The 24,640-nt window shown below is 41.1% G+C and overlaps 1 protein-coding gene across 1 annotated transcript in view; it reads right to left on the bottom strand.

Annotated features, from left to right (window-relative positions):
* Positions 1–3,986: 3,986 nt before the first annotated feature.
* Positions 3,987–24,640, bottom strand: part of RBM7 (RNA binding motif protein 7) — a 119,272-nt gene continuing 98,618 nt past the window's right edge. Inside the window, exons 4-5 of the mRNA XM_069224926.1 lie at positions 8,134–8,236; positions 3,987–5,689 (exon numbers count right to left, since the gene is read on the bottom strand). Of these exons, the coding sequence (XP_069081027.1) occupies positions 5,282–5,689; positions 8,134–8,236 (511 nt within the window). The 3' untranslated portion in view covers positions 3,987–5,281. The remainder of the gene's footprint in view (positions 5,690–8,133; positions 8,237–24,640) is intronic.

Raw genomic sequence — 24,640 nt, 5'->3', positions numbered from 1 at the left:
CTATGAAGCATAGAAAAGGTTTTTGCACAGTGAAGCATGGATTTCACTGACTCCTCTGGTGGAAGTGATTGCTAGTAAGAAGGCTACCTTCTAGGTTAGAAACTTCAGGTCAGCTTTGAATAGGTTCAAGCGGGGTTTTTATTAACTGTGAGAGAACAATATTAAAGTGCCATTCTGGCGGAGGTGCCATTACTGGAGGAAAATTCTTGAATAAACCTCTCATGAATTGTTTAATTAGGTGTGATGAACAAAGAGAAACTGCATCTTAAGAACATCTATATGTAATGGTTGCCAAATTTACTTTTACTGAGGAATGTACGAGGCCATGCATTGATCCTAGACCATCGCAACAACAGGGCATTTCCCCAAGACCCTGGAAGGGGATATCAACTTGTGTAAAATTGGCATTTGGTATTCTTGTTTGTTGTGAAAAGATCCAGTGTTGGTATTCCCCATGTGGTGAATATTTTGTGTAGCTAAATTTGATTCAGTTCCCATTTGTGACAATCGCTCTTGGCTCTGTTGAGTGCATTTGCTAGCGTGTTGTGCACTCCTGAGATGTGTTTGACTTTCAAGGAGATGTTGTGGCATGTTAGCCAGCTTCATAGATCCTGGGCTTCTTGGAAGAGTGTTAGAGACTTCATGTCTCCCTGCTTGTTGATATAATTCATGCTGGTTGTGTTGTCTGTCCGCACCAGCATTTGAGAGCCTTCTATCCATGGGAGAAAAGCTCGCAATGCGACGAAGATAGCCTTGAGTTCCAAGCTGTTTATGTGCATTAGCTTCTGGTGGTTTGACCACTTCCCCTGGGTTTGTAAATCTTGGAGGTGGCCTCCCTATCCTTCCATTGATGCATTTGTTGTAAATATAAACTCTGGGACTAATGGCAGATAAGGGAGGCCTTGAGAAAGATGAGATTGGTAAGGCCACCAGTTCGGTACCTTTATCATCTCTGGTGTGACAAAGATCCGATCTTCGAACAATCCTTGTGATTGGTTCCACTGAGCTTGTAATTCCTCTTGCATCGATCTTATTTTGAGACGCGCATGTGGAACTAGGTTGATTGTGGAAAATACCAACCTAGGAGCGATTTAAACAATCTCATTTAAATGCACTTTAGTCTTGATATTGTTGTGGCTAAAGATGGCAGTTTCTTCTTCTGTTCCTACAGAAGCTTTGTTCTGCTGTGTGTCCATAACAGTGCAGAGGAACCCCATCCTATGAGTGGGGTTCTTGGACGATTTTCTTTTGTTGACAGTGAGCCCTAACTTCTGAAAAAGTATGAGGCAGTCTTTTTTTACTTTCAGCGTGCTTTGTGGAGTCGACGTTTTTAGAAGCCAGTCAACTAGGTATGGGAACACCCGATTACCTTGTTTTCGGAGAGTGGCTGCTACTGGAGTTAAGCACTTGGTGAAAAAGCATGAGGTTGATGAGTCCGAAAGGAAGGAGTCAAAACTGATAGTGAGTACCAGCTACTGTGAATCAAAGATACCAGCGATGCTTGGGATGAATGGGGATATGAAAGTATGCATTTTCCTAGTCTAGAGATGTCCCATACTTTCTGCCATTTAGAAGATTTAATATGAATGAGAGTGATCATTCTGAAGGTTTGCGTGTAGAGGTATTTGTTTAGATGTTGAAGGTCAAGGATAGATCTCCATTCCACTGTTTTCTTGCGCATGAGGAAAAAAATGGGAATAGAAACCTTCTCCTCTCTGGCCCACTGGAACTGTGTCTATTGCTCTTTTGGAAAGCAGCAACTTGGTTTCTTTTTTTCAATAAGTAAAGATGATGGGGGTGCACCCCCTTTGGGGTATTCTTTGGTGGTTTCTCCATGAATTCCAAGGTTTGTCCATAAGTTACTATGTCTAACACCCATTGGTCAGAGGTGGCAGTTTTCTAATTGTGGAGATATTTGACCCCACTTGGTGACGGAGAGGTTGAGCAGCTGGTACTTGGGTCATTGTTTGCGTCCTGTGTCTCTTTCCTGATGTGAGGATCTCTGGTGAGTTCCATGTTTAGAAAAACCAGCCATAGTTGGTTGACAATACGCTTGTGCTGGTCTATATAAAAACCTCTACAGGTGGAAAAACCTCACCCTCTTGCAGCTCTAAAGGGCAATCTTTCATACTGTGAGGCACTTAAGGACTTAGCGGTGTCCATGTCAAATGGCCTCATCTAGGTGCTTGCCAAAAAGCGCAACACTGTCATAAGCCATATCCAGATTTTTTGTTTGCACTTCAGGTCGAAATAAGGTGGCTTTGAGCTAACCTAAACTCCTCAGAACAGTAACGCCTGCAAGCTGACTGAATTCTGTGGAGGTGATATCCATGGGTGTATCAATCTCAGAAGAGGCACGTTCATCTTCATGTAAGATCTTTTTTGCCTCCTATCTATGGTCCTCCGGAATCAGATCTAACAGACTTTATGTCAGACCACATCTGTCTGTTGTAGCCCACCAGCATAGCCAAGGCGTTAGCTGCTCTTACTGTAATTGCTGACTTGAGGGAAAATCTTTTGCCTATAGGGTCAAGGCGGTGTCAGTCTATCTAGTGGTACTGAGATTGGGGGCTGTAGGATTATTAGATCTTCTCTGCGCAGCTTGGGAAACTACAGAAACCAGCCTGGGGAGCCCAGTCAGGCATGCAGGGGAATCGTCAGGGGCCCTGTGTTTTTGTCAATATGGGCTACGACCGCCGGCACTGTAGCAGGGTTCTTCATGATCTTAATACCCTTCTGCCAGATGTGATAAACGATGGGTATTGATCTGATCGATTTAAAATCATATAACAAGCAGTCAAAGTGCTTCATTGTAATGGGTAAGTGAAATATTTCTGCTGCCCTTTCCATAATACTGTGACCCCCCCCCCCCCCCAATAGTCCTCTGGAAGGGAATCGGCAGGAGGGTGTTGAGGTGGGGATGGAGTAGGGATGATGTAGTCATCCCAGCCGTCTGGCTGAGCCAGTAGTTCTCTGTTCTCATCTTCTGAGGTGGATGGATACTCACTAGGAGGGGAAAACAACATGAGGCAGTGGTGTCATCCTAGGCATAGTTGGAGGTGGTTAGTGGTAGAATAAAATGTTCGTGGAGGGGTTGATGCCTTATGTCTCTTAAAGTCTTATGTGGAAAATTACGACAGGTTTTGCATTCTTTCGCCTTATAAGTAGGGTAAAGGCAATAAATACAGTTTTTATGTGGATCAGCCACATGAACTCTTTTTCCCACAGGTCTTGAAGGGACAAAAGAGGCCTTTGGTATAAGACATAATAGAAATAGATGAAATCCAATCCCTTTTTTGAAGTAATTGAGGAAAAACTGAGCAGAGCTCATGGAGACTCCCTTCACACTCGACGTGTGGTGAAAATCTGAGGGAGAGCGCCAATCTTGGGTGTGTTCTAGAGGATGCTGTCACCTGATTGGTCATGATTCAGGTTTTTATTAAAAAAAAAAAAAAAAAAAAAAAAAAGGAAAGATAGACTAGCAAATTTAAGGCCAACTTTCAATGTAGCCTGTGTGGTTATTGCATACTGCTTTCTATGATACCATGGGGACTCCCACTTTGACGATGGGGAAGGATTCATACATCTTAATCTATGTCAGATCTAATACTGGAGAAACTAGCCTGTCTCTTATGGCTAAGAAGTGTGCTGTCACCACCATCAGTCCACACAGAACCAGGATAGATGGCACAGTAGCTGCCATCAAAAAGAGGGTTGCAAGTTTAAATTTACTCTTCATATCAGTACCCAGCCCAGATGCATCATATCTGAAAACCAGGAGAACTGTCAATAGGCTCAACTTGTTGCCAGGCTCACTGGAGAATCATGAAAAGGGCCTGACAGAAAACATTCGTGGGCAGAGTGGCACACCTATCCAAATCATGGACCGTTTATCACAATATTGAGCAAGACTTTGCTGAGGATCAGACAAGACATATGTTTACTGGAAGGACGAAAAGCTGTAGTTAACAAAACAAACACAAATGGCGTTTCATTGGATCAGATTTAATCTCTCCAGTTAAAAGAAAGTATGATCACCAAACTGATGCCATTAAAAAAAACTTAATATGTACAAAAAAATCAGAGTGGCTGCACACTTCATTTGTGGACAGTAAATTCAGGAGCAATGACACGTTTCCCACAAGAACACATATTTATGATAAACTCCAAATATATATTCGACATTGTCATTTCACTCACTTTTTTCTAGATACAATACTTTTCTGACTTTTTTTTAAAAATTTCTAGCAACAATGACGTTTCTGAATATCACCCCCCACTTAAAAAAACATACCAATCAAAGGTGAGCCTAAGATGTTCAGACTCTGCAATTCCCTAGTACCAATTGTATACCATTACACACTTTCAGAAACTTCAAGATCAATGTGGTCACCCAGGACAGTTTCTGGTAAAAGTTTAAAGCTCGGTTTGCCAGAGAAGAAATTCCCCAGAATCAAACCTGAATAATGAAGGCCACAATTGTTCTGCAGGATTAAAAATAAGCAGTTTGTTTTCCACTAGAAGAACACGTAGTAAAATAATGCTACGGAGGGTATTGCCAAAATTAGGTGCTTTAACATCTCTTACACCCCCACCCCCTCCCTCCTGAAAGCATGAAAAAAAATGGAAATTCCAAATCTGGTGCACCCTTAAAATACCTGGAGGGTGCAAGTCTCATGACAACGGAAAAAACAATGTTCAAGTGGCTATTGCATCATGTTTGTCTAACTGTAACACCAGTGTGTGTGTTTTTTTTTTCTGGAAACAGATATAGGCCGTTTAATACTTTTAACATTATTAGACTGCACAATTCCACTCAATTTCCAACACCTTCTTGTACTTACCATCCAACAGAAAGTGGATGTCCATGAGAAAGAAAGCTTTTTTTTCCACTTCCTACAGCGTCTATTGATGAAATATATATACACTTAGAAACATCCTACATCAGCAAACCTGAAGTAGAAAATCCGTTCACGCAACTGACAGTCAATTAAAAACGTGTGTAGAGAAAAGGAATTATTTTGCTTCAATAAAACATTAACATGGTGTAAGGTCATTTTCTGCAATTATGTTGCTCGTTTTATCTGACAATCTTTTCAAACCCTGAGATGGAGAACTGCTGGTTTACTTTGTATGTACGATACTGTTTGGGTGGTTTTTAAAAAAAAAAAAAACTAAAATCGTATTTTCATTTAAAACTATGTCAAAAACACTCCTCTGTTACCCAATAATCAAGCCCTCCCTAGCAGAACAAGTCCTTGTTTGTAGCAAATTAGAGGAATTAATGCCTAGAATTGCGGTATTTGCCATCTCTGTGGCTCTCCTTTCTGGATTCGTTACTCCTGCTCTCCTTTCCGCGGTCGTCATAGCCATAGTCATAGTCATCTCGACCCCTCCGGTAATGGTGGTCAGAAGGATCTCCATAGCGCTGGTCGGGGCTTAAATCTCCATAGCGCTGGTCCCAACTATTACGGCGGTTGTCAGTTTGATGGGAGTGGGGGCTTTGTGATGTGTGCCTATTCTTCCACTGGGAGGAGGATAGATCGCGACTTTGCTGCGTTTGTGAAGCGGTATTTTGATTGTAATAATTATACTGCTGGGGAGAAGGAGAGCTCATGTTCGATTGTGGTGAAGTCTGAAACCCGGATACTCCTGTATATGGCATCTGCTGCCACAAAATATTGTTCATCTGAAAGGAGAAGACAAATAAACAAGGCATAAGTGGTCACGAATTACAAGCAGTTTTATTAAAACTAACTCTCCTTAGGAAATTCCAAAGATTGAAGCTCTATTAACTTGAAAATAATTCAATATACTCTAACTGAAAGAGCAAATTAAGCCCTTATAGTAGCCAAAACAGGCAAGAAATCTATACTCTTAAAGGTATAATGTTAAATGTGGCTACTCTGTGCTACTGTGGAAACCAATATCTTTATGTTGTAGCTGCTAATAGACACTAGATCAACAGGTGATGGATAGATCAACAGAGAGACAAGGGGAAGAGGCAGAGGAGTTGGGGAAGGTAAACCAAGGCAATATAGACCGGGCCACATTTAACTTGTAAGTTGTGCCCCTACAGCTCCTGGTGTCCATAAAGGACAGCCAGTAAACTCTCTTGCCATCAGGCTACAGCACAACCAAATAAAGACTGGCAGGGAGGGACCAATAGGTGCCCTGAATCCTGTTACCTTGTAAAATGTCAAACTCTTCCCTGTAGCTACTACATGCATATACTTCCTCCTGGAAATTAAAAGAGAGTTCGACATACAAAGCGGACATCATAGCCAGGCACCTGAGCATGTTGATGAGTGTTCTTATGCACCGGGTCTATCTCTGAAACTATATGGGAAAAGGGAATATCGAAACTGGCATGAGACAGCACTAGGAAAGGGCCAAGGTGTTACGCTAATCCATGCACAGGCCAATGTCTATAGAACTGCCATCTCTAGTAATATCACAGTGCCGGAATAGCCTGTATAACTAAACCTTCACCAGTGATAAAATAAAGTGCCTCAAAGACAAGATAACAGCCTGTTGCCCAGTATCAAGTGAAGGAATAAACAACTATGCTAGGCAAATGAGGTCTCACCAACCAGCGCCTATCCTCGAAGGCCTGTTGCTCAACCCTTACAATAAGCTAAAGAAAAACCTGAAGTTGACCCTTCCAGAGGTCTCTTTAGAGGTACAAAATGTTTTTTTTTTATTTATTTTTTTAGTCTTAACTGTATAAATGTCTCTACCTTTATACCTTTATCTCTACAGCATTTATTAGTTTTCATCAATAATTATTAAATATGGCGATTTTATTGATTACAAACATTGGCACAGAGTAATTAGTTGTATTACGTCAGCCCAGTCATACTTGGCTGGGTAATTTAGATGTTGCTTCTGTCAGTGTTTCGATTTCCCTGCCCTCAGTGTAGCCTTGATTCTAATGTTTGCTCATGTGTTGCTAGAAATAGGTTATAGCATTGGCGTCTTATTTAACAATCATATTGTGTGGAATATCAATGTTCTGATGCACCCTCTCCCTCCTCCCTCCTCCCTCCCATGCTGTTCCTCAACCCCAACCCATAACCTGTTATGCGCTATGCGTGCACGTTCATGCATTGTTCCGCTGTGCTGCTTAGGATTCCAGTGGTAATAAGCTTGTGGGCGATTTTCCCAACGGGCTAATTCTCTCCCTGTTCTAGGAGCTGTGCCTTCTTCGGTGGTGGTTGATGGTGCAGGTTCATTAGATTCAGTAAGGGAGTCCCCAGAGTGCATGGAATCATATAACCAATACTGGCAACAGTATTGGGGTATGATTCTGACATGTTTGATACCAAACATGCTTACGTTCGGGATTATCATTATGTAGCTGCACATAGGTAGTACACGGGTAAAATTGCTTCCCCATGCTCATGAAGTCCAGGAAAATTGAGCTGGAGTTCGTGGGGGCATCTCTGCTCATGCAGGGGTTTCCTCACACACAGGTACTTGCGCCCTGCCCTCTGGGCTAGGAGGGAGGGACTGCCATAGGGGTGAATTATAGTGACCTTGTGCAGTGAACTATAGTGAAAGGATGCATGCACCTTTTCATGCAGGCTGCAATGGCAGGCCTGCAGACACTTTGCATGGGCTCCCAGGGGTGGCATAATACATGCTGCAGCCCATGGGGAACCCCTGGTGCCCCAATGCCCTGGGTACCCAGGTACCATACACTAGAGACTTATAGTATTGCCAATTGTGAGATGTACTAAGTCAGGGACAACCACATTTAGAGGGAGAGAGCACAGTCACTGGTTTACTGGTTAGCAGGAACCAAGTGAACAGTCAAACCACCACTGACAGCAGGCAAAAAGTGGGGGTAACCATGCCAAAAAGAGGGTACTTTCCTACACTGTGTACAAATGGATTAAACTATATTATTAATATTTCACATTTTAAGATTTTACTAAGCTATGGGGTGCACTGCTTGGGTAAAGAGAAATCTTGAGCAAGCTTTAAAAACCTTGGTTATGAAACAAAACCTCAGTAACATGCAGCATATTGAATGCCAATTGCAAAATCAGTCTGTTGATTCCCTTTACAGTCAGAACGGTTTCTTTTTTATAGCTATTAGTTACAATTCAGGGCTCATTGTAGACTCACCACAGCTTGTCTCTGCAAATCATCTGGAGAAGTGTAGGATCTCTGCGCCATCTGAGGGGTTGTAAACCCAGGAGACACTAAACTGTCAGTGCTTCTGTCAAACCTGATTAACAAAATAAGACAACAATAAGAAAGCAGTTTAATCACTATTAACAGAAAACATATATTATGTCAGTAGGAAAAGTAATAACATCCTGGAAATCAGTAATGGTGCTTAACACTGAATCTACAGCTCTAAAGAAATGTGTGCATGAGAAATACACTCTTTGGCATATGTGAGGCCTGTACTTGAAGACCTGTGTCATGTGTGGCTACTGATCAGTATTCTTCACTGATTACTGGCTGCACAGTGCATACCTGCAATCCCTACTAATGTAAGCAGTGGGGTATATATTATGAGACACTCCTGCCGAAAGTTGCTGCACAATAAAAAAAATAGTAACTCGCAGTGCAGCTTAAAAGAACCTGCTCGAGACTTGGCGCAGCAGCCAATTAGCTATTACTACAAATTTGACCACTCCCAGACTATGGGTGTTCTTCAGTGTGTATTAGGGCCCGATTTAGATATTTATGGACGAGTTACTGCGTCACAATGGTGACAAATATCCCACCTGATGAAACCTAAATCCCATTATATCCTATGGGATTTAGATTTTGGCAGACAATCTATCCTTCACCATTGTGACAGAGTAACTCCTCCACCAATATCTAAATCAAGCTCTTAGTTTTCATGCAAGTCTTACTGTCCCCGGGTGTGAATCATTTAAGAATGGTGCAAGTCTTATTGTCCCTGGTTGTGAATCAGACAGCTCATGCTCATTATTGAGGCTGAGAAGTGGAAGATGCTAAATGTGCTAAGTGGGGAACATGCTAGGAGAGGATAAGCAGGAATCAGTGCTGCAGATTGGCGTTCTTAATCAGGGTTCTTCACCCACCTTCCATTGCAATAGCAAAAAACATTAGTCTCTCTAGACCAGGCAGTAATTCTCCTAGTGATGTACTTGAGTGACTGCTTTGCAACAAAACGAGCATACAAAAACTTAAGTGAATACAATTTGTCTTTTACCACCTGAGCTTATTAACATCAAAAACTCTTATGAGCCACCTTCCTGAAAACACTCCCTTGCCAATTATGATGAAGGGACTCCTTTTTGCCACTGACAAATGCAAAAACACTTCAATCAATATCCAATACCCCCCTCAAAAGACAAAGAAATAGAACAAGTGTGATATGAACCTGTTTTTTTTGGGGGGGGGGGGGGGGGGGGGGGGGGTGGGAGGGTGGCTTCATATGGTAACTAATAACTGGAAAGAGGGGGTCCTGATTCAGGGTAATGTGTGAGTTTCAGCTACAAATTTTAAGTGCTGAATCCATTTACAGGCAGGTGCTAGCAGGGGTACAACCTTTTCTATATTAAGAGCTACTTCTGTTCACTGAAAGTTATCCTGAGCTTCTATTATTAGTATTGCAAGATTATCACATCCAACAAGATTATATCAGTGGCCAACATATGCAAGTTCATCAGCAGAAATCACCTTAGTGCATCAGGCTTAGTGCATCAGGCAGTTGTCAGCAGAAACGTAAAGAAAAGCTTTCTTAGTTTAGAATGTCTCTGCATGGGTAATACAGAAAAGCATCAGCTGCAATGCCCCTGGCACCAAGTAACAGTATTAACAGGTTTCCCCAGTGCAGCATAATGTTTTAATATATTTTGGAAATTAAACAATTTTTCTCCAAACATTAGCATTTGAGTTCTCAAATTACAAACATTTTCGTTTTAATCCATGCTTTTTATTTTTGGTGTACATATATAAATTCAACCATATTGAGAGCTACAGTAGCTCATGAGCTACTCGTTGGAGAAGCCTGTGCTAAGGTGTTTTTCTTCCAGGTTCTAGTGACACTCTGGATTTAAAAATCAATCTTTGAAAAGCTAATTACACCTTTCTTCATGTTTATTGAAATGGTAGCAGATTCTGTATGAATTTTTTTTACTACAATCAGACACTGTTTTCCTTTTAATCTTTACATGATGATAAATTGTGTAAAGTTTGACTCGACCAAACAAATCAAAAACAGATAAATCAAAAACAGAAGCGTAACCAAATCCGATAGGTATGACCTTGCTGTGCAATTACTTTGTTTTTTCATTGCTAGCAAACATCACAGAAAGAAAAAGAAAACCTGAAGTGGCTGCCACATACTTGCATTAAACATTTTAAATAAAAAACACAGGTGTGACTGTCGCTAGTCTTTTTAAAATAGCAAATTTTCCCGTTCTGTCATGCATGTTATTACTATTTGTGAAGGAGACACATATAAAATAAATAAATTACATAACCAAGCATTCAAGTTATAGGCAGTTATGTTGCTTAAACACTGTAAACCCTTAAAAATGAGACAGAAGATATATCAAGATCTGACAGGATTTTATAGTACAGAGAAAATACGTAGTAGAATTTTAAAGTTAATATAGAATACAAGTAACAAAATACACCGGACCGCAGCTTTGTCACTGAAGAGTAAGGAGCCATTTTAATTTGATGTGAACAATATCTATATGGTTTATGCTGTCACTGAAAGACAAGGGCGTGAATGGGTAAAGTGGACTGACCCATTGTTGCATGCTGTGGTGGGCAGAAGCAAAATGTGAATGACAATTTAACAGACTAATGGATGAATGAAGCTATCTGACAAAAAGGTGCGTGGAGGTATGTATATTTCTATTTTTCGGAGAAAAAAAAATAGTCTGGCAAGAAAACTAAACTAGTCTCAAACGACGGACCAGAAAAAAAAATAAACATACACCCAACCAAAAGAACAATACATGCTGAACGTTTATTTCAGAAATGTCATCAAACATGCAATCATTCTTTTATCAGACTTTAACAAAGGGGGCTCAGGGCCCTTAAAGGCAAGGCAATACAATACTAGGGAAAACTGCAGCACCCACCTATATCTCACGTTATATTTTGGGAGCTCGTTGGTGGTTAAAAGTAATGTGAATGTAAAGGCAACTCAGTTGGCTTTATTTTTATTCAGCGCTCGATAGTTGAAAAAATAAAAATAAAAGTTACTCTAGAAATTAATTTCGTATGGTGCAGTAGTTAAACCCCCCCCCCACACACACAATCATTGATAAAGTCAGTATAGCTGAGATTTTATTAGTGATTGTATCTTAAGTGTGTGTTTTTATTTTACTGTGGGGTTGCTGTGTTGATATGGCCGCATATTTGATAACTATAGCCTAAAGATTTATTCGAATCATTACAAAACTATTTGGACTGCTGGGGATTAATCAAGTTTAACGATGACAGAAAGATAATTACTTTCTAAAAAGCCACAAGGTACATTGAAATCACACGTAACTGCTGCTCCTGGCTGATACTGAACAGCATTGATAAGTTTTGCTGGTGATGCAACAGTTTGTGATGTCCTGGTAAAAAGCCACATTAACTTCCATCTGATCTACGTCCAGTGTCAGTCGATTTTATGTCACCATCTAATTAAAGGCTGTGTGATGTTTTCAAGTAAGGATGATCCTAGTTTATTTGGATGACAGAATATTATCATATTGCTAGGGCACTTCTGTGGATAAATAAATGATCAGCACCAGACTCTGAGGGTAGCCAGGGCAAGCAATAAAGGCTTATTCCAGAAGAAGTAACTCGATAGAAAACCAGATACCATGCAAAAGTAAATAGCTAGTGCCAACACTTTTGATTAAAAAAGAACATAGAAAATCAGGAGGAGGTAGAGATTTGGGGGTGAGCTATAACACTAAACATATTGCAGTGGCTATGCACTAGATTTTACAATCATGAGGAAAAACAGTCTGGATCAGTCGTATATTACTATACTGCGCTTACTTCCCTCTGGCTCAGGGTGAAATGGAGGGCAAGTTAGTAGGTTGGAAAGGCTGCACTAGAGTTCCCAGCAAAATAGCCCACAAAAATGGATGGGCCAATAACACCTCTCCATCTACAATTGTCTGAGGTTTAGCAAGGAAGGGATGGCTACTCTTTCGAACAGAGATCCAAGCAACAAAAGATGCTGTGGCAGTCATGGATGAAAATCGCCGATAGGTAAACCAACAACATGTGCAGATTCAGGAAGTGTCTGCAAAGGATACCTGCAGTCCTCCGAAAAGTCGTAGATCAAACTTCACTCTACACACTAGACACCATTCACTCATGGGAAGGCACAGAACACAAATATGGGGGATTAGTAGGACTTTAGACAGGCAGGGCCAATATCAGTCTCCCCATCAGGAGGTTTCTAATAATCTGTCATCAGTCATTAACCAATCACAACTGGGTGGGGTACACTATGGATGCAGCCACTAGATAAAGAGCTTAGGGACTAGGCTGAACTATTGCATGAAGTCATGTATCAGCTCCACTGACTCGCAGATTGCAGAGATTCCTCTCGAGCAAAATGTACAGCAGGCAGGAAAAGAACAACTATTCAAGGTGAGTTTTACGAGCTGTCCTTAGGACATCAGATCGAGCAGCATTTGTATCAGCAGCTTGTACGAATGGAGGTTCATTGGTGAGGGGGAGGGGGCTGTCAATGGCACCCAAGACTCTCTAAAGTCCAAGCAGAGGATTATGGCACATGGGCAACAGTTCTGGAAGAAAGCTATTCTGGAGTCTTAAACAATCCAGCTACCAGAATCATTTCAGCTCACTATGTGGGCAATATGAAGAGCAATTTAGTATATTTACTCGATACAGGCGCCCCACATTTCATTTAATGACTTAGCACAAACTCGTAAAATTGGACTGTGTGGTACTTTATAAGTATAAAAACTTCAGACCAAAAACTTTACAATGGTCTAAGGTTGATGCACAAGGAAAGACTCCACAAAGTCAACTCTCCCAAAGTTATCCCAGTATATGGCGTTTTGATTGTCTTGGCCCTTACCAGAATAACCTGCACTAAGATGAAGCCAATGACATGCGTTCTTCAAACAGGCATACTAAACTACTAATTCGGAATCAAAAGCATGCCTAGTTTCAGAATAACAGAAAGGTAAGCTTTTGGCCAACAGTCACTCATGAACCATTAGAATTGAAGGTACTGATTTGTGTTTTGTGCGGAACAACAGTACTTTAGTATATAAGAAGCAAACCTAACAGTTCCAGGACGTCATACAGAATGTCACAAACATAATAAATCAGATAATGCATAAAGAATTAAAAACAAGAGTATTGGTATGCATAAACATGGTGTCACTGTGAATAGTCTTCATGGATCCCCTCCAGTTTAGGCACAAAGAACAAAATAAGAAAATGCCCTGATCTTGCCATTTTCTACGTTGGGAGTCTGTATTTCATCTGATATACAAGAGGCTACAAATGTTCACGGGAAACGCTATTTTTCTTCACCATGTCGGACACATTAGTGCCTCTGCTTCTCTTCTTGACGTCTGTTAATGAAAACATGGGTATACAGCACAAAACTATGTTCTCCTCACGGCCTTCACATTTCTGTTTTCATGGACCAATAGGAGATATTAGGATGAGGCCAAGGCAATGTAAAATTGAGATGATCAGGGAAAGAAAGAGCAAGTCTATTTAGAACGTTACATTGTGGAGATTTTATAACAATGCCATGTGCCATTGCGGGAGGAGGTCGGTGGAGGAATGAGCTGTTTGACAAAACGATCTACTCCCTGCCGTTCCAAAAGGAGGTGATCAAGAGATTAAAAAAAGAAAGCAAATAAATTACTTGCTTACCCTTCGGTCATACATACAACCCTATCCTCCGTACATGACAGGACAGTATCTCCAACATGGCGCATCCACCTTTTCTACTCTGGTTGTCTTTTCCCTGCCTTGCAATGGATGGACACATCAGTTACCAACCAAAAAGTGAAAACAGATAGGCAGTATTGTGACCCAGAGGGTTTTAATTGTGTGCTGTTTACTGACTGATCCATACAGGGATTCTGCAGTATATCTGAGAAATGGGGGGTAGATTAGATTATGGAGTTCAGTCAGGTAGAGAGGCTATCGCTATGTTACGCTTTCATTTAGTAAAGTGGAGGGAAGAAGATTCCACTATTGATTTGTATCGCTCTTGGTTATACCACAAAATACAGCTCATTACATGAGCATTCTGTCAACTGCTAATAAACCCTTGTGTAAGGTAAATGTCACCATCTTACATGTTTGTGCATAGGAAAAGGAGTCGCAGTTTTCATAGATTCATAAGCTGCATGGTCCTTTGTCAAACTGCTTCAGGGTGTGGGGGACGCATGAACTAACAGGGTGTCTGATAGGCACTATTTTAGAGAACTTGGCAGATTAATACATCAACAACTGCTTAGGCAAGGGTTCTACCTAAGAGTTGTGGGAGTAACCATTTTTTGAAAATGGAAAATAATGGAGAATATTTGGAGACTACAATAAGAACACTTTCCATAATCAACATGTTACAAAAACTAGTTGTATTAGGGGTTAGCCATGTGGAGCTCTCAAGCGGGACATATTCCAAGCCTGTGAATCACTGCAGGATTCTTTTTTTTTTTTATTATTTTATTTTTTTAAAGGAAAGTGAGCAAAGTGCAAGGATTTTTGGCAACAAAAGCGATACATTAAAATCAGCTCAGTAGATAGTGCTATAAAGACTGGAAACAAATTTCGACTCATCCAAATATCCAGGTTTGACTGTACAGTAAGTACTCCCGAGAAGAGCCTTCACCGCCCCTCCTAATATGTACCAAAATAATCATTAGACTTTACCTGAACAGCTTAGGTTCATACAAGACCGCCAGCAATTACACATACAGATGAACAGAGAAATATCAACGCAGAGGTGATCCCCACTCTACCCACTATGATAGACCTATTCCACATTCCCACAACCATCTCCAACTGCTCAACCACGAGGGGCTGGTCAATAACAGGACTGCAGCTAAGAGGGCTAACAAACAATGACAACTCCTGCCCCTTTTCCTCAGCCCAACAGAACCAAGTTCCAGAGTTTCAAAATTGCAGACAGACTGTTGCATGACCGGAGTAGAGGTGGCTTTGTTCATTCCCAGCAGACAAGGATTCATTTTACTCTGCTGATAGAAAGTGTACTTGGACAGTAGCTTTACGTCTCACTAGGAGAAGGGTTAACTTTTATTCAGAAAATACACTAAATACATAACGTCTGTGTTTACAACCTTGTTCATAGTAGAGGTTAGCTAGGCCGGTCACAACAGGAGCAAGTATTTTATTCTGAGCATTATAAATACCAAGTAGCAGGAACGCTGTAGTTTGAAGCAACATCCCCAGTTGCACCATAACTGCTAACGTGCACCTCGGCTACACAAGGACTGACGTTCTTGAGCTGAATCGTTCATAAAAATTAATTGCGCTCACGCAGAATGACAGTGGCATTTGAAGAAACTTTGGGGCAAGGATCGAAAGGCTGACAATAGTATAGAGGAAAGGGAGAAAACTGAGAAAGTAACAAAAAAAAAAAAAAGAGGGAATTTCTGGTATGGAGCGGGCAAGATGGGTAAAATTGGAGAAATGAACGGAAAGGGTAGGTGTGAATACAAACAAGGACAAGATAAGAACACCCTGCAAGTCTTGACAAAGCCACAAGTCAGGCTATTTTCTTAGTGAAGGTCTCTCCTCTCACTGGCAAATTTGTGTTTGGAAACGAGAGATAATGTGTGTATGGTTCCATGAATAAGTGAGCGCAAGGATGGATTAATGAATTAGTGACTCAATACATGCATAATTGAGTAAGTAGATGGCAGGCTAGTTGAATGGTTGTGTGCAAGGATGAATGAATGAGTGGTTGTTTTAAGGGAAGCAGTCAACTTACAGTAATCTTATAGTACTCAGCAGAAATCATTTTTAAAATGACAATAACTACCAAGATTAACAACCAAGTGCATGCACTGCATAAGGACTGGCCATTATTGTGGCAAGTACACTCAAAATAAACCAAATGCCTCCCATGATACCACTGGAATATTTATACAGGAGTGGACACAATCATGCCAAAGGCATCAACAGTATGTCAAACACAACCAACGTTACGGTACAGCAGCACAGTGTTCGTGGTGTGCACGAACATGTCATGAACGCTCATATTTTTTTTTTTTAACAAATTACAATTATGCAAAAGGTGACCACAACTATACCAATAATTAACATGATGATGTAATGGCAAGCAATATGCCAGAAGTTAGACAGTTTTATCTACATCTCTTCTATGACATCTAGATCCCTAGTATTAATCAGACAACTCTGCCTGCGGAGTTCTTATATTCAGGGGTTATTTGTCGAAGCGTGGAGCCTATCTTGGAACTCTAAATGATAGGCTATTTATTATGTACAATCAGCACACAAACCTTTTTCAAAGCATTTTGTATTGTACATTCCGAGCCTTATGGAGGTCTATATTATCAGCCTAAGTTATGGTATTGGCTGAATGATTATCATCATCCCTCCTTGCCTTCAAGCCATGTGTTATCCCTGCATACCCTTAGTAATCTCCCAAACCTGTAGTCTGATAACAGCTCTCTGGCATTTGCACCAAGCAACCAGTCTTTGTTTCTGTCTATTCCAAATTCATAGGTCTCTTTATAACTTTCTCACGGTAGACATATAGCCAAAAAGCAAGCAATTGTATCAAAACATGCTTTCTTCCATATGGGCTCTCTGCAAGGCGGACTAGGCCTTGTAATGTTACTCACCATGTGTAACTCCCTGAACAGCAGAATGAAAGCTTCAGTTTTGCTGCATTTCTGTGCTCAGTGTCACATGTCATCAGAAGAGCACTGCAATATACATCGTCTTACGTATCCACTATATGTCAAGATCTACCTCATTATGTCAGGGTCTGATTTAAGCTGTTGGTGGCCACCATCATGCTCTGGATGTCCAGTTTACATTAATAATTCATACTGCAATCACCCATCACATACACGTTTACATGTATGTAAATAATGGCATGCAGCCAAAAAGCCCAAACCACCATGATAACTTTCTGCACCAACCATAAGCATTAACATTGCTAAACTCCTCCTTCGTAACCATAAAAAAAGTTTCAATCTTGTAGCACTTCCTTTCAACAACAAGCACTGCCATAGCCAATAGGTCTCACCTTTGGGACCTTATAAGTGTTTAGCCAGATCTATTTGCTTTGCCAATGTCTTTAAGCTACGTTGTAGAGCAGCATGTTAAAAAATTATAATAGAAAAGTGTTATAAGCATTTTGATACTTTATATATAACCAAGAAGATATTATATGCAACTTAGCGACCCTATTAAAAAACAATTAACGAGGGGGGGGGGGGACATAAACAATGAGAGGGTGGAGGTCGGAAAATAGTACCCGAGTTACAACACAAGCAGTGGATGGACACCAGGGGAGGATCAACTGATGCCAGATTCCAAGGGCAGATTGCACTTATGGCAATGGGGCACATTAGAAACTGTGTGGACAGTATATACCCGACTTCTTTTTGGTAACCATAGATGTGGTGTCATTGTATACGTCAATTCGTCATGAGACTGGTCTCCATGCCTTAGAATATATAAAAAAAAAAAAAAAGAAATATAAAGGAAACAAGGCATTCATTGATGCTGATAGAGATGGTAAAAATGTGTCTCCAAAAGAATGTCTTCCTATTTAATAGTCAAGTGTATAAGCAAAAACAAGGTACAGCTATGGGAATCTCATTATCTTCAAGTTATGCAAATCTCACTATGGGATGGTGAGAACGAGAAATAGCATGGCAAGATCAGTATCTGGAATACTTTGATATGGTTGTCCTGTGGCTTCATTACATTGACGATCTTTTCATAATATGGAATGGATCCAAGGAAGACTTTATATCATATTTTCAATTACTAAATAATAACATCTATGGTCTTCAATTCACTTTTGATATTAGTTCAACGCAAATACACTTTCTAGACATCAAAGTGTATGTGGAGAATAATCCGTTACACACGTTATATAGGAAAGAAACAGCTACGAACAGTATATTACATGGGACAAGCTTTCCCCCTAGCCATTATTAAGAAGTATTCCATTTGGTGAATTTTTGAGAACTAGAAGAAACTGTTCCAATGATGTAGGAATGGAAACAATTCAGTAATGTCAAACAATGATTCCTCAGGAGAGGATACCCAAAAGTAAATGTAGAATTGGGAGCACTAAAAGCCAAAAGGAGAACTCGCCAGCAAACCTTGACTGACAAAGTTAAGATCTCTGAGAAACAAGAAGGCAATGAGGGGCCATGATTAATATTAACATATAGCAAAGAAAGTAAAACAATTGAGAAAATCTTCAAAAGATATTGGAAGATTTTAAGGAGTGATCAGGATTTGAAACAAATAGGAACAAGACCACAAATAACATATAGGAGATCAAGATCGTTAAAAGACATGTTGGTCAAGGGTCACTATGTAGAAAATCCTAAAACAAACTGGCTAACCAAAAGTGTAACAAGGTTTTACAAATGTAACAAGTGCAAGGCATGTCAAATTGCAAAAACATGAAGTCTTTTGTGGACTATAAAGGAAGAGAAGTACAGATTGCGCAAAGATTGACTTGTAATAGTCAATTTGTGGTATATTTGATCCAATGTGAATGTGGACTACAATACCTGGGAAGTACAATTTGCCCACTGAAGAAGAGAATACTGGAACATACTAAGCAATTCAAAATCAAGATCAGAGTTATGCATTGGCTAGACACCATAACAAATGCCACACCACAGAATAGAAAAGTATATCATTTTTTGGTATGCTAAATATCAATGAACGAGGAGGAAATAGAACATTACTGTTGAGACAACTTGAAGGCAAGAATATCATTCAACTCCGTAAAAGGATTCCTTATGGGTTAAATGTGGATGAAGAACTATTTGTACATTCATAATGAACTAACCATATGAACAATGAACAGTTGAAGTGGTTAGTACAACACTGAACTAAATGACTACTAAAAATAACATGATCATTTGTTGACAAATGCAAAGATTCCCATTAATTGGTTAAATAATCATCGGGAAATAAGATTGTTCGAATATGGAGGATATGGATAATATAACATCTAATTAAAAAATGTAGGAACAGACATAATATAATCTATTATTGAAGCTTCTACGAAAGATTGAAGGCTATGGTTGTGGATCTTATTTCTAAATAATCAGTTTCATTGTTGCAGTAATATTGAAACTTATTTGCAAAGGCACTTAGCCGATAATTAGCTAATAAGTGTTGAAATATGGGCTAGGCAGCAACGAAAGATATGAATTGGTTGAAATTCCCTTGCTTATGTGAGAAAACACAATTATAAGGAATTATAAATCCATTTCCACTTAAAAATAAATGGGTTGATAATGGAGCATGATAAGGTCGATGATAACGCTATCCTCCAAAAAATGATATTATATATATATATATATATAAATATAAATGCAAGCAGTTGTATGAATAATATCTTTATGATGAAAATTTAGTGGTTGTAAAATTGGAGTAAACATGCCAAAATGTAGAGACAAGTATTGGCTATAATTCTCATCCATATAGAAGTAATTATTAATTTAACATTTTTCGTGGGCATTCTTTCAATTTTAGGATTTCAATTTGTGTGATTTTTCTATTTTTATATACGTTTCTGCATGTCAAACTACCAGAACCAGAATGCCCACAGAAATGAGGGGAAATAAAAAGAAGAGAGAGAGAGCAAGACACTGTGTGTTTATGTGCTTGAAAGAGCACCAGAGGTAGCAAGAAAATAAGTAAAACCGAGAAGTGCACTGGTGGTGCTGCGCCAATGCTGAGGTGGGCCTGCGCCAAAGCTGAGGTGGTTCTGCATTGGTGCCGAGGTGGTGGTGTACTTCTGTGCGGTGGTGATGTTACAGAGGTGGTGCTGAGTGATGCTCCTGTGGTACTGAGTGGTGCTGAGTCATACTGAAGTGGTAGTGCTGTGATGTGCTGAGGTGGTGCTCAGATGGTGTGGAGCTGGTGCTGAAATGGTGCTGCACTGGCGCTGAGGAGGTGCTGAGGTGGTACTGTTCTGTGGTGGTGCTTAGGTGCTGTTAAGCGATGCTCAGGTAGTGAAGATGATTGATGCTGGATGTGGATGGTGAGTGACTGGTTGGTGCTGAAGTGGAGTCGCACTGATGCTGTGATGGTACCGAGTGGTGCTGTACTGATAGACTGGTACTGAGGTGGTGGTGTGTTGATGCTGCAGAGGTGCTAAAGAGGTGTTATGCTGTGGTGGTGGTGCTGCATTGGTAGTGAGGTGGTGCATAGCTGGTCCTGAGGTGGTGCTGTGGTAGTGTTGTGGTCAGGTGCTGCTGAGCGAGGCAGAAGTGGTGCTGAGTGGAGCTAGCCGATGGTGAAGTGGTACTGTGCAGATGCTGTGGTGGTATTGCAGTGATCCACAGGTGCGGAGGTGGCTGTGCTGATGCTGCGGTGGCAGTTGTACAGTGCCAGTTGTACAGTTGTAAATATATAATAAAAAAAAAATTAAAAAAAATCCAAAGCCACAAAATAAAAATGGCGCAAGCGGAAGAGAATACGTCCTCTGGCGATACTCCATGGGAGTTCACAATTTGAACAAGCATTTGCAATGCAACGAGTCTCGCATTTTTCCGAGTTAGAGCTATTAGCCGTTGTAAACTCCCAACCAGACTTTTCTTGCCACATTAAATGGGATAAAAACGAGCGAGATAGCTCTGCTAAACAAACGAGATCGCGCTGCGAAAAAAAAGAAAAAGTAGTCCACAAAACGGATGGAAAACAGCGAGCCTCGTATGTTTTCAGTGCTTGGTCGCTGGGCTCGAGGAGAGCTAACCACTGGAAAAAGCATGACGTATGCATGCCTTCCACTAATGAAAGCAAGCAGATTTTAAAAGGCAAGCCCACGAACCAATGAAAGACACTGGGGTGACATGGGCGGGGCTCCGAGCCCTTTTATAACTACTACAGTGTCTCACAAGCGATACGCAAGCACATGCTACGCAGACTCGACCCTAAAAAGGTGGGTCACGCAGCAAACATTAGCCACTTAAGTAGCAAGGAATTTTAACCCCTTCGTTGCCAGGCCTTTTCCCCTCAGGTGCCAAGCCTTTTTTTTTTGCTGTTTGGGGCAGTTCGTGCTTGGGCCCTAATTTTGTCCACATAAGCTACCCACGCCAAATTTGCATCCCTTTTCTCCAACATCCTAGGGATTCTAGAGGTACCCAGACTTTGTGGGTTCCCCTAAAGGAGACCAAGAAATTAGCTAACGTTCAGCAATTTTTTTATTTTTTTTAAATGGGGTAAAAAGGGCTGCAGAAGAAGGCTTGTGGTTTTTTCCCTGAAAATGGCATCAACAAAGGGTTTGCTATGCTAAGAACACCATCTTCCGTGGTTTCACGAACAGGCAGACTTGCATCAGAAAACCCAATTTTTCAACAATTTTGGAATTTTACTGGGACATACCCATTTTTACTTTTTCTGTGTGCTTTTAGCCTCCTTCTAGTTAGTGACAGAAATGCGTGCAAAACCAATGCTGGATCCCAGACAGCTAAACATTTCTGAAAAGTAGACAAAATTCTGAATTCAGCAAGGGGTAATTCATGTCAGATGTCTTAAAGCAATATACAGTTACGTCAGCTGGACTCTTCTGGTTGCAGGGCTATATAGGGCTTGTAGGTTCATAAAGAACCCTAGGTACCCAGAGGCAATAAATGAGCTGCACCTTGCAATGGGTTTTCATTCTATACGGGGTATACAGCAATTAATTTGCTGAAATATGAAGAGTGAAAAATAGGTATCAAGAAAACCTTTGTATTTCCAAAGATGGGCACAAGATAAGGTGTTGAGAAGCAGTGGTTATTTGCACATCTCTGAATTCCGGGGTGCCAATACTAGCATGTGAATTACAGGGCATTTCACAAATAGATGTCTTTTTTACATTTGGAGGGAAAAAAATATAGAGAAAGACAAGGGGCAATAACACTTGTTTTGCTATTCTGAGTTCCCCCAAGTCTACCGATCAAAATGGTACCTCAGTTGCGTGGGTAGACCTAATGCTCGCGACAGGAAACGCAACATGGACAGATCACATTTTTACATTGAAATCTGAAGTGTTTTTTTGCAAAGTCCCTAGCTGTAGATTTTGGCCTCTAGCTCAGCCGGCACCTAGGGAAACCTACATAACCTGTGCATTTTTGAAAACTAGACACCTAGGGAAATCCAGGATTAGGTGACTTGTGGGGCTCTCACCAGTTTGTTACCCAGAAACCTTTGCAAACCTCCCCAAAAAAAACCTTTTCCTCACATTTTGGTGAAAGAAAGTTCTGAAATCTGAATGAACCACAAATTTCCTCCCACCCAGCGTTCCCAAGTCTCCCGATAAAAATGGTACCTCACTTGTGTGGGTAGGCAACTGCATTTTTGGTTCTGGGCTCAGTAGCTATACATGGAAACCTACCAAACCCAGACATTTCTGAAAACTAGACACCTGAGGGAGTCCAGGGAGGTGTGACTTGCGTGGATCCCACAGTGTTTTCTTACCCAGAATCCTCATCCACCCTCATATTTAGCTGCGTTTTTTTTTCCACATTTCTGTGTGGGATCACCTTACTGGGACAAAGTTCCTACCACCCAAAGATCCCCCCAGTCTCCCGGTAAAAATGATACCTTACTTGTGTAGGTGGGCCAAGTTCCTGTGACAGGGAAGATCCAAAATATATGCCGAAACTGAGGGGACAACCAAAGCAGGTCACAAAGGGCAGTTTGAAAAAAAACATTTTTAGGCTGACAAGTGGGGCAGAATGTTTATCAGTATAGAGGAGACAATGCTGGGTGGTAGCAATTTTGTGGATTCCTGCAGATTCTGGAAGGTTCCATCACAAAAATATGGAAAAAATGTGTGATTTCCAGCAAAGTTGAAGGTTTGCAAGGCATTGTTGGAAAGAAAATGGTGCGGGGGTGCATGTGAAGCACACCACCCTGGACTCACCCAGATGTTTAGTTTTCAGATGTGTCTAGGTCTTGTGGATTTTTCTACATGGCAGTGTACCTAAGTCCAAAAAGTGCAGCCCTCACCATTCCAAGTGGGACGATTTTGAAAGTTAGCCAAGCTCTCATGGCCCAAATGTAAAACCAAAACCCAAAATAATCAAATGTCCTCTTGCTTGGCATGGGATAAGAGGTTTTAGTGTGCGGGGGTGGAGGTGGGTGGGGTTGGAAGAGGTTAAAGACTGTTAACCCACTGGTTGGTGGCCACCACCACACTTTATTTTTTAATTCCCTGGCATCTAGTAGACTTTCTCCCTATTTCCCCCCCCGTCCCCCAAGGAGTGGATCAGGGGTAATTGCCCCATCTGCCCACTGGTAGACAGAACAACTTTGGCCTCATTTATTTGGGGTGGGTGTACGGCCATACTCCTCCCCCCCCCCCCCCAATCAAAACCAATCTTCCTTGGTCTCAGATGGGCCTTCCAATAAATTGGTCGATCTGCCACTAAGGGGGGCAGATATGGCCAACAGTAATGTGCTCCCATGGGGAGCGACCCTTGCTCAAGGGGCTGCCCACACAAACAAAACACACACACATAAGTCGCCGATTTGCCTTGCCTAAGGGGCCGCTCCCCTTGCGTGAAATTGGCGAAAAAATAAATAAATAAAAAATCTCTGGTGCCTAGTGGTTTCTGCCCTCCTTGGGGCAGATCGGCCTAATAACAATAGGCCGATCTGCTCCCAAGGAGAGCAGAAATGGCCCAAAATAAATTTGCCCCCCAGGGGGAACGACCCTTGCCTAAGGGGTCACTCTCCATATATATAAAAAGATAAAGTAAACAAAACAATTTTTTTTATTTTTTTTTATATATATAGAAAATGTCACTTACCCAGTGTACATCTGTTCGTGGCATGAGATGCTGCAGATTCACATGCTGTGCACATCCCGCCATCTAGTGTTGGGCTCGGAGTGTTACAAGTTGTTTTTCTTCGAAGAAGTCTTTTCGAGTCACGAGATCGAGGGACTCCTTCCCTTTCGGCTCCATTGCGCATGGGCGTCGACTCCATCTTAGATTGTTTTCCCCCCAGAGGGTGAGGAAGGAGTTGTGTATGTAGTAATAGTGCCCGTGCAATGGAGTAAGTATGTATGTACATAATGTGGCTAAAAGTGATATATTTACAAATTTACAAATGTACAAGTTTAATTTTTTGTCAACTTAAAACGGCTACAGGCTCCCGGGGAGGTGGGAGAGCGCATGTGAATCTGCAGCGTCTCATGCCACGAACAGATGTACACTGGGTAAGTAACATTTTCCGTTCAATGGCATGTGTAGCTGCAGATACACATGCTGTGCATAGATTAGTAAGCAGTTATCTCCCCAAAAGCGGTGGTTCAGCCTGTATTGAAGTTGTTTGAAATAATGTCCGTAATACTGCTTGTCCTACTGTGGCTTGCTGTGTTAACACATCCACGCAGTAATGCTTGGTAAATGTATGAGGCATAGACCATGTGGCTGCCTTACAG

This window comes from Pleurodeles waltl, chromosome 3_1, assembly GCF_031143425.1.
Source record: "Pleurodeles waltl isolate 20211129_DDA chromosome 3_1, aPleWal1.hap1.20221129, whole genome shotgun sequence".
Classification (NCBI taxonomy): domain Eukaryota; kingdom Metazoa; phylum Chordata; class Amphibia; order Caudata; family Salamandridae; genus Pleurodeles; species Pleurodeles waltl.
The sequence above is the reverse complement of the archived record's forward strand: the minus strand, read 5'-3'. Positions and strand labels throughout refer to the sequence as shown.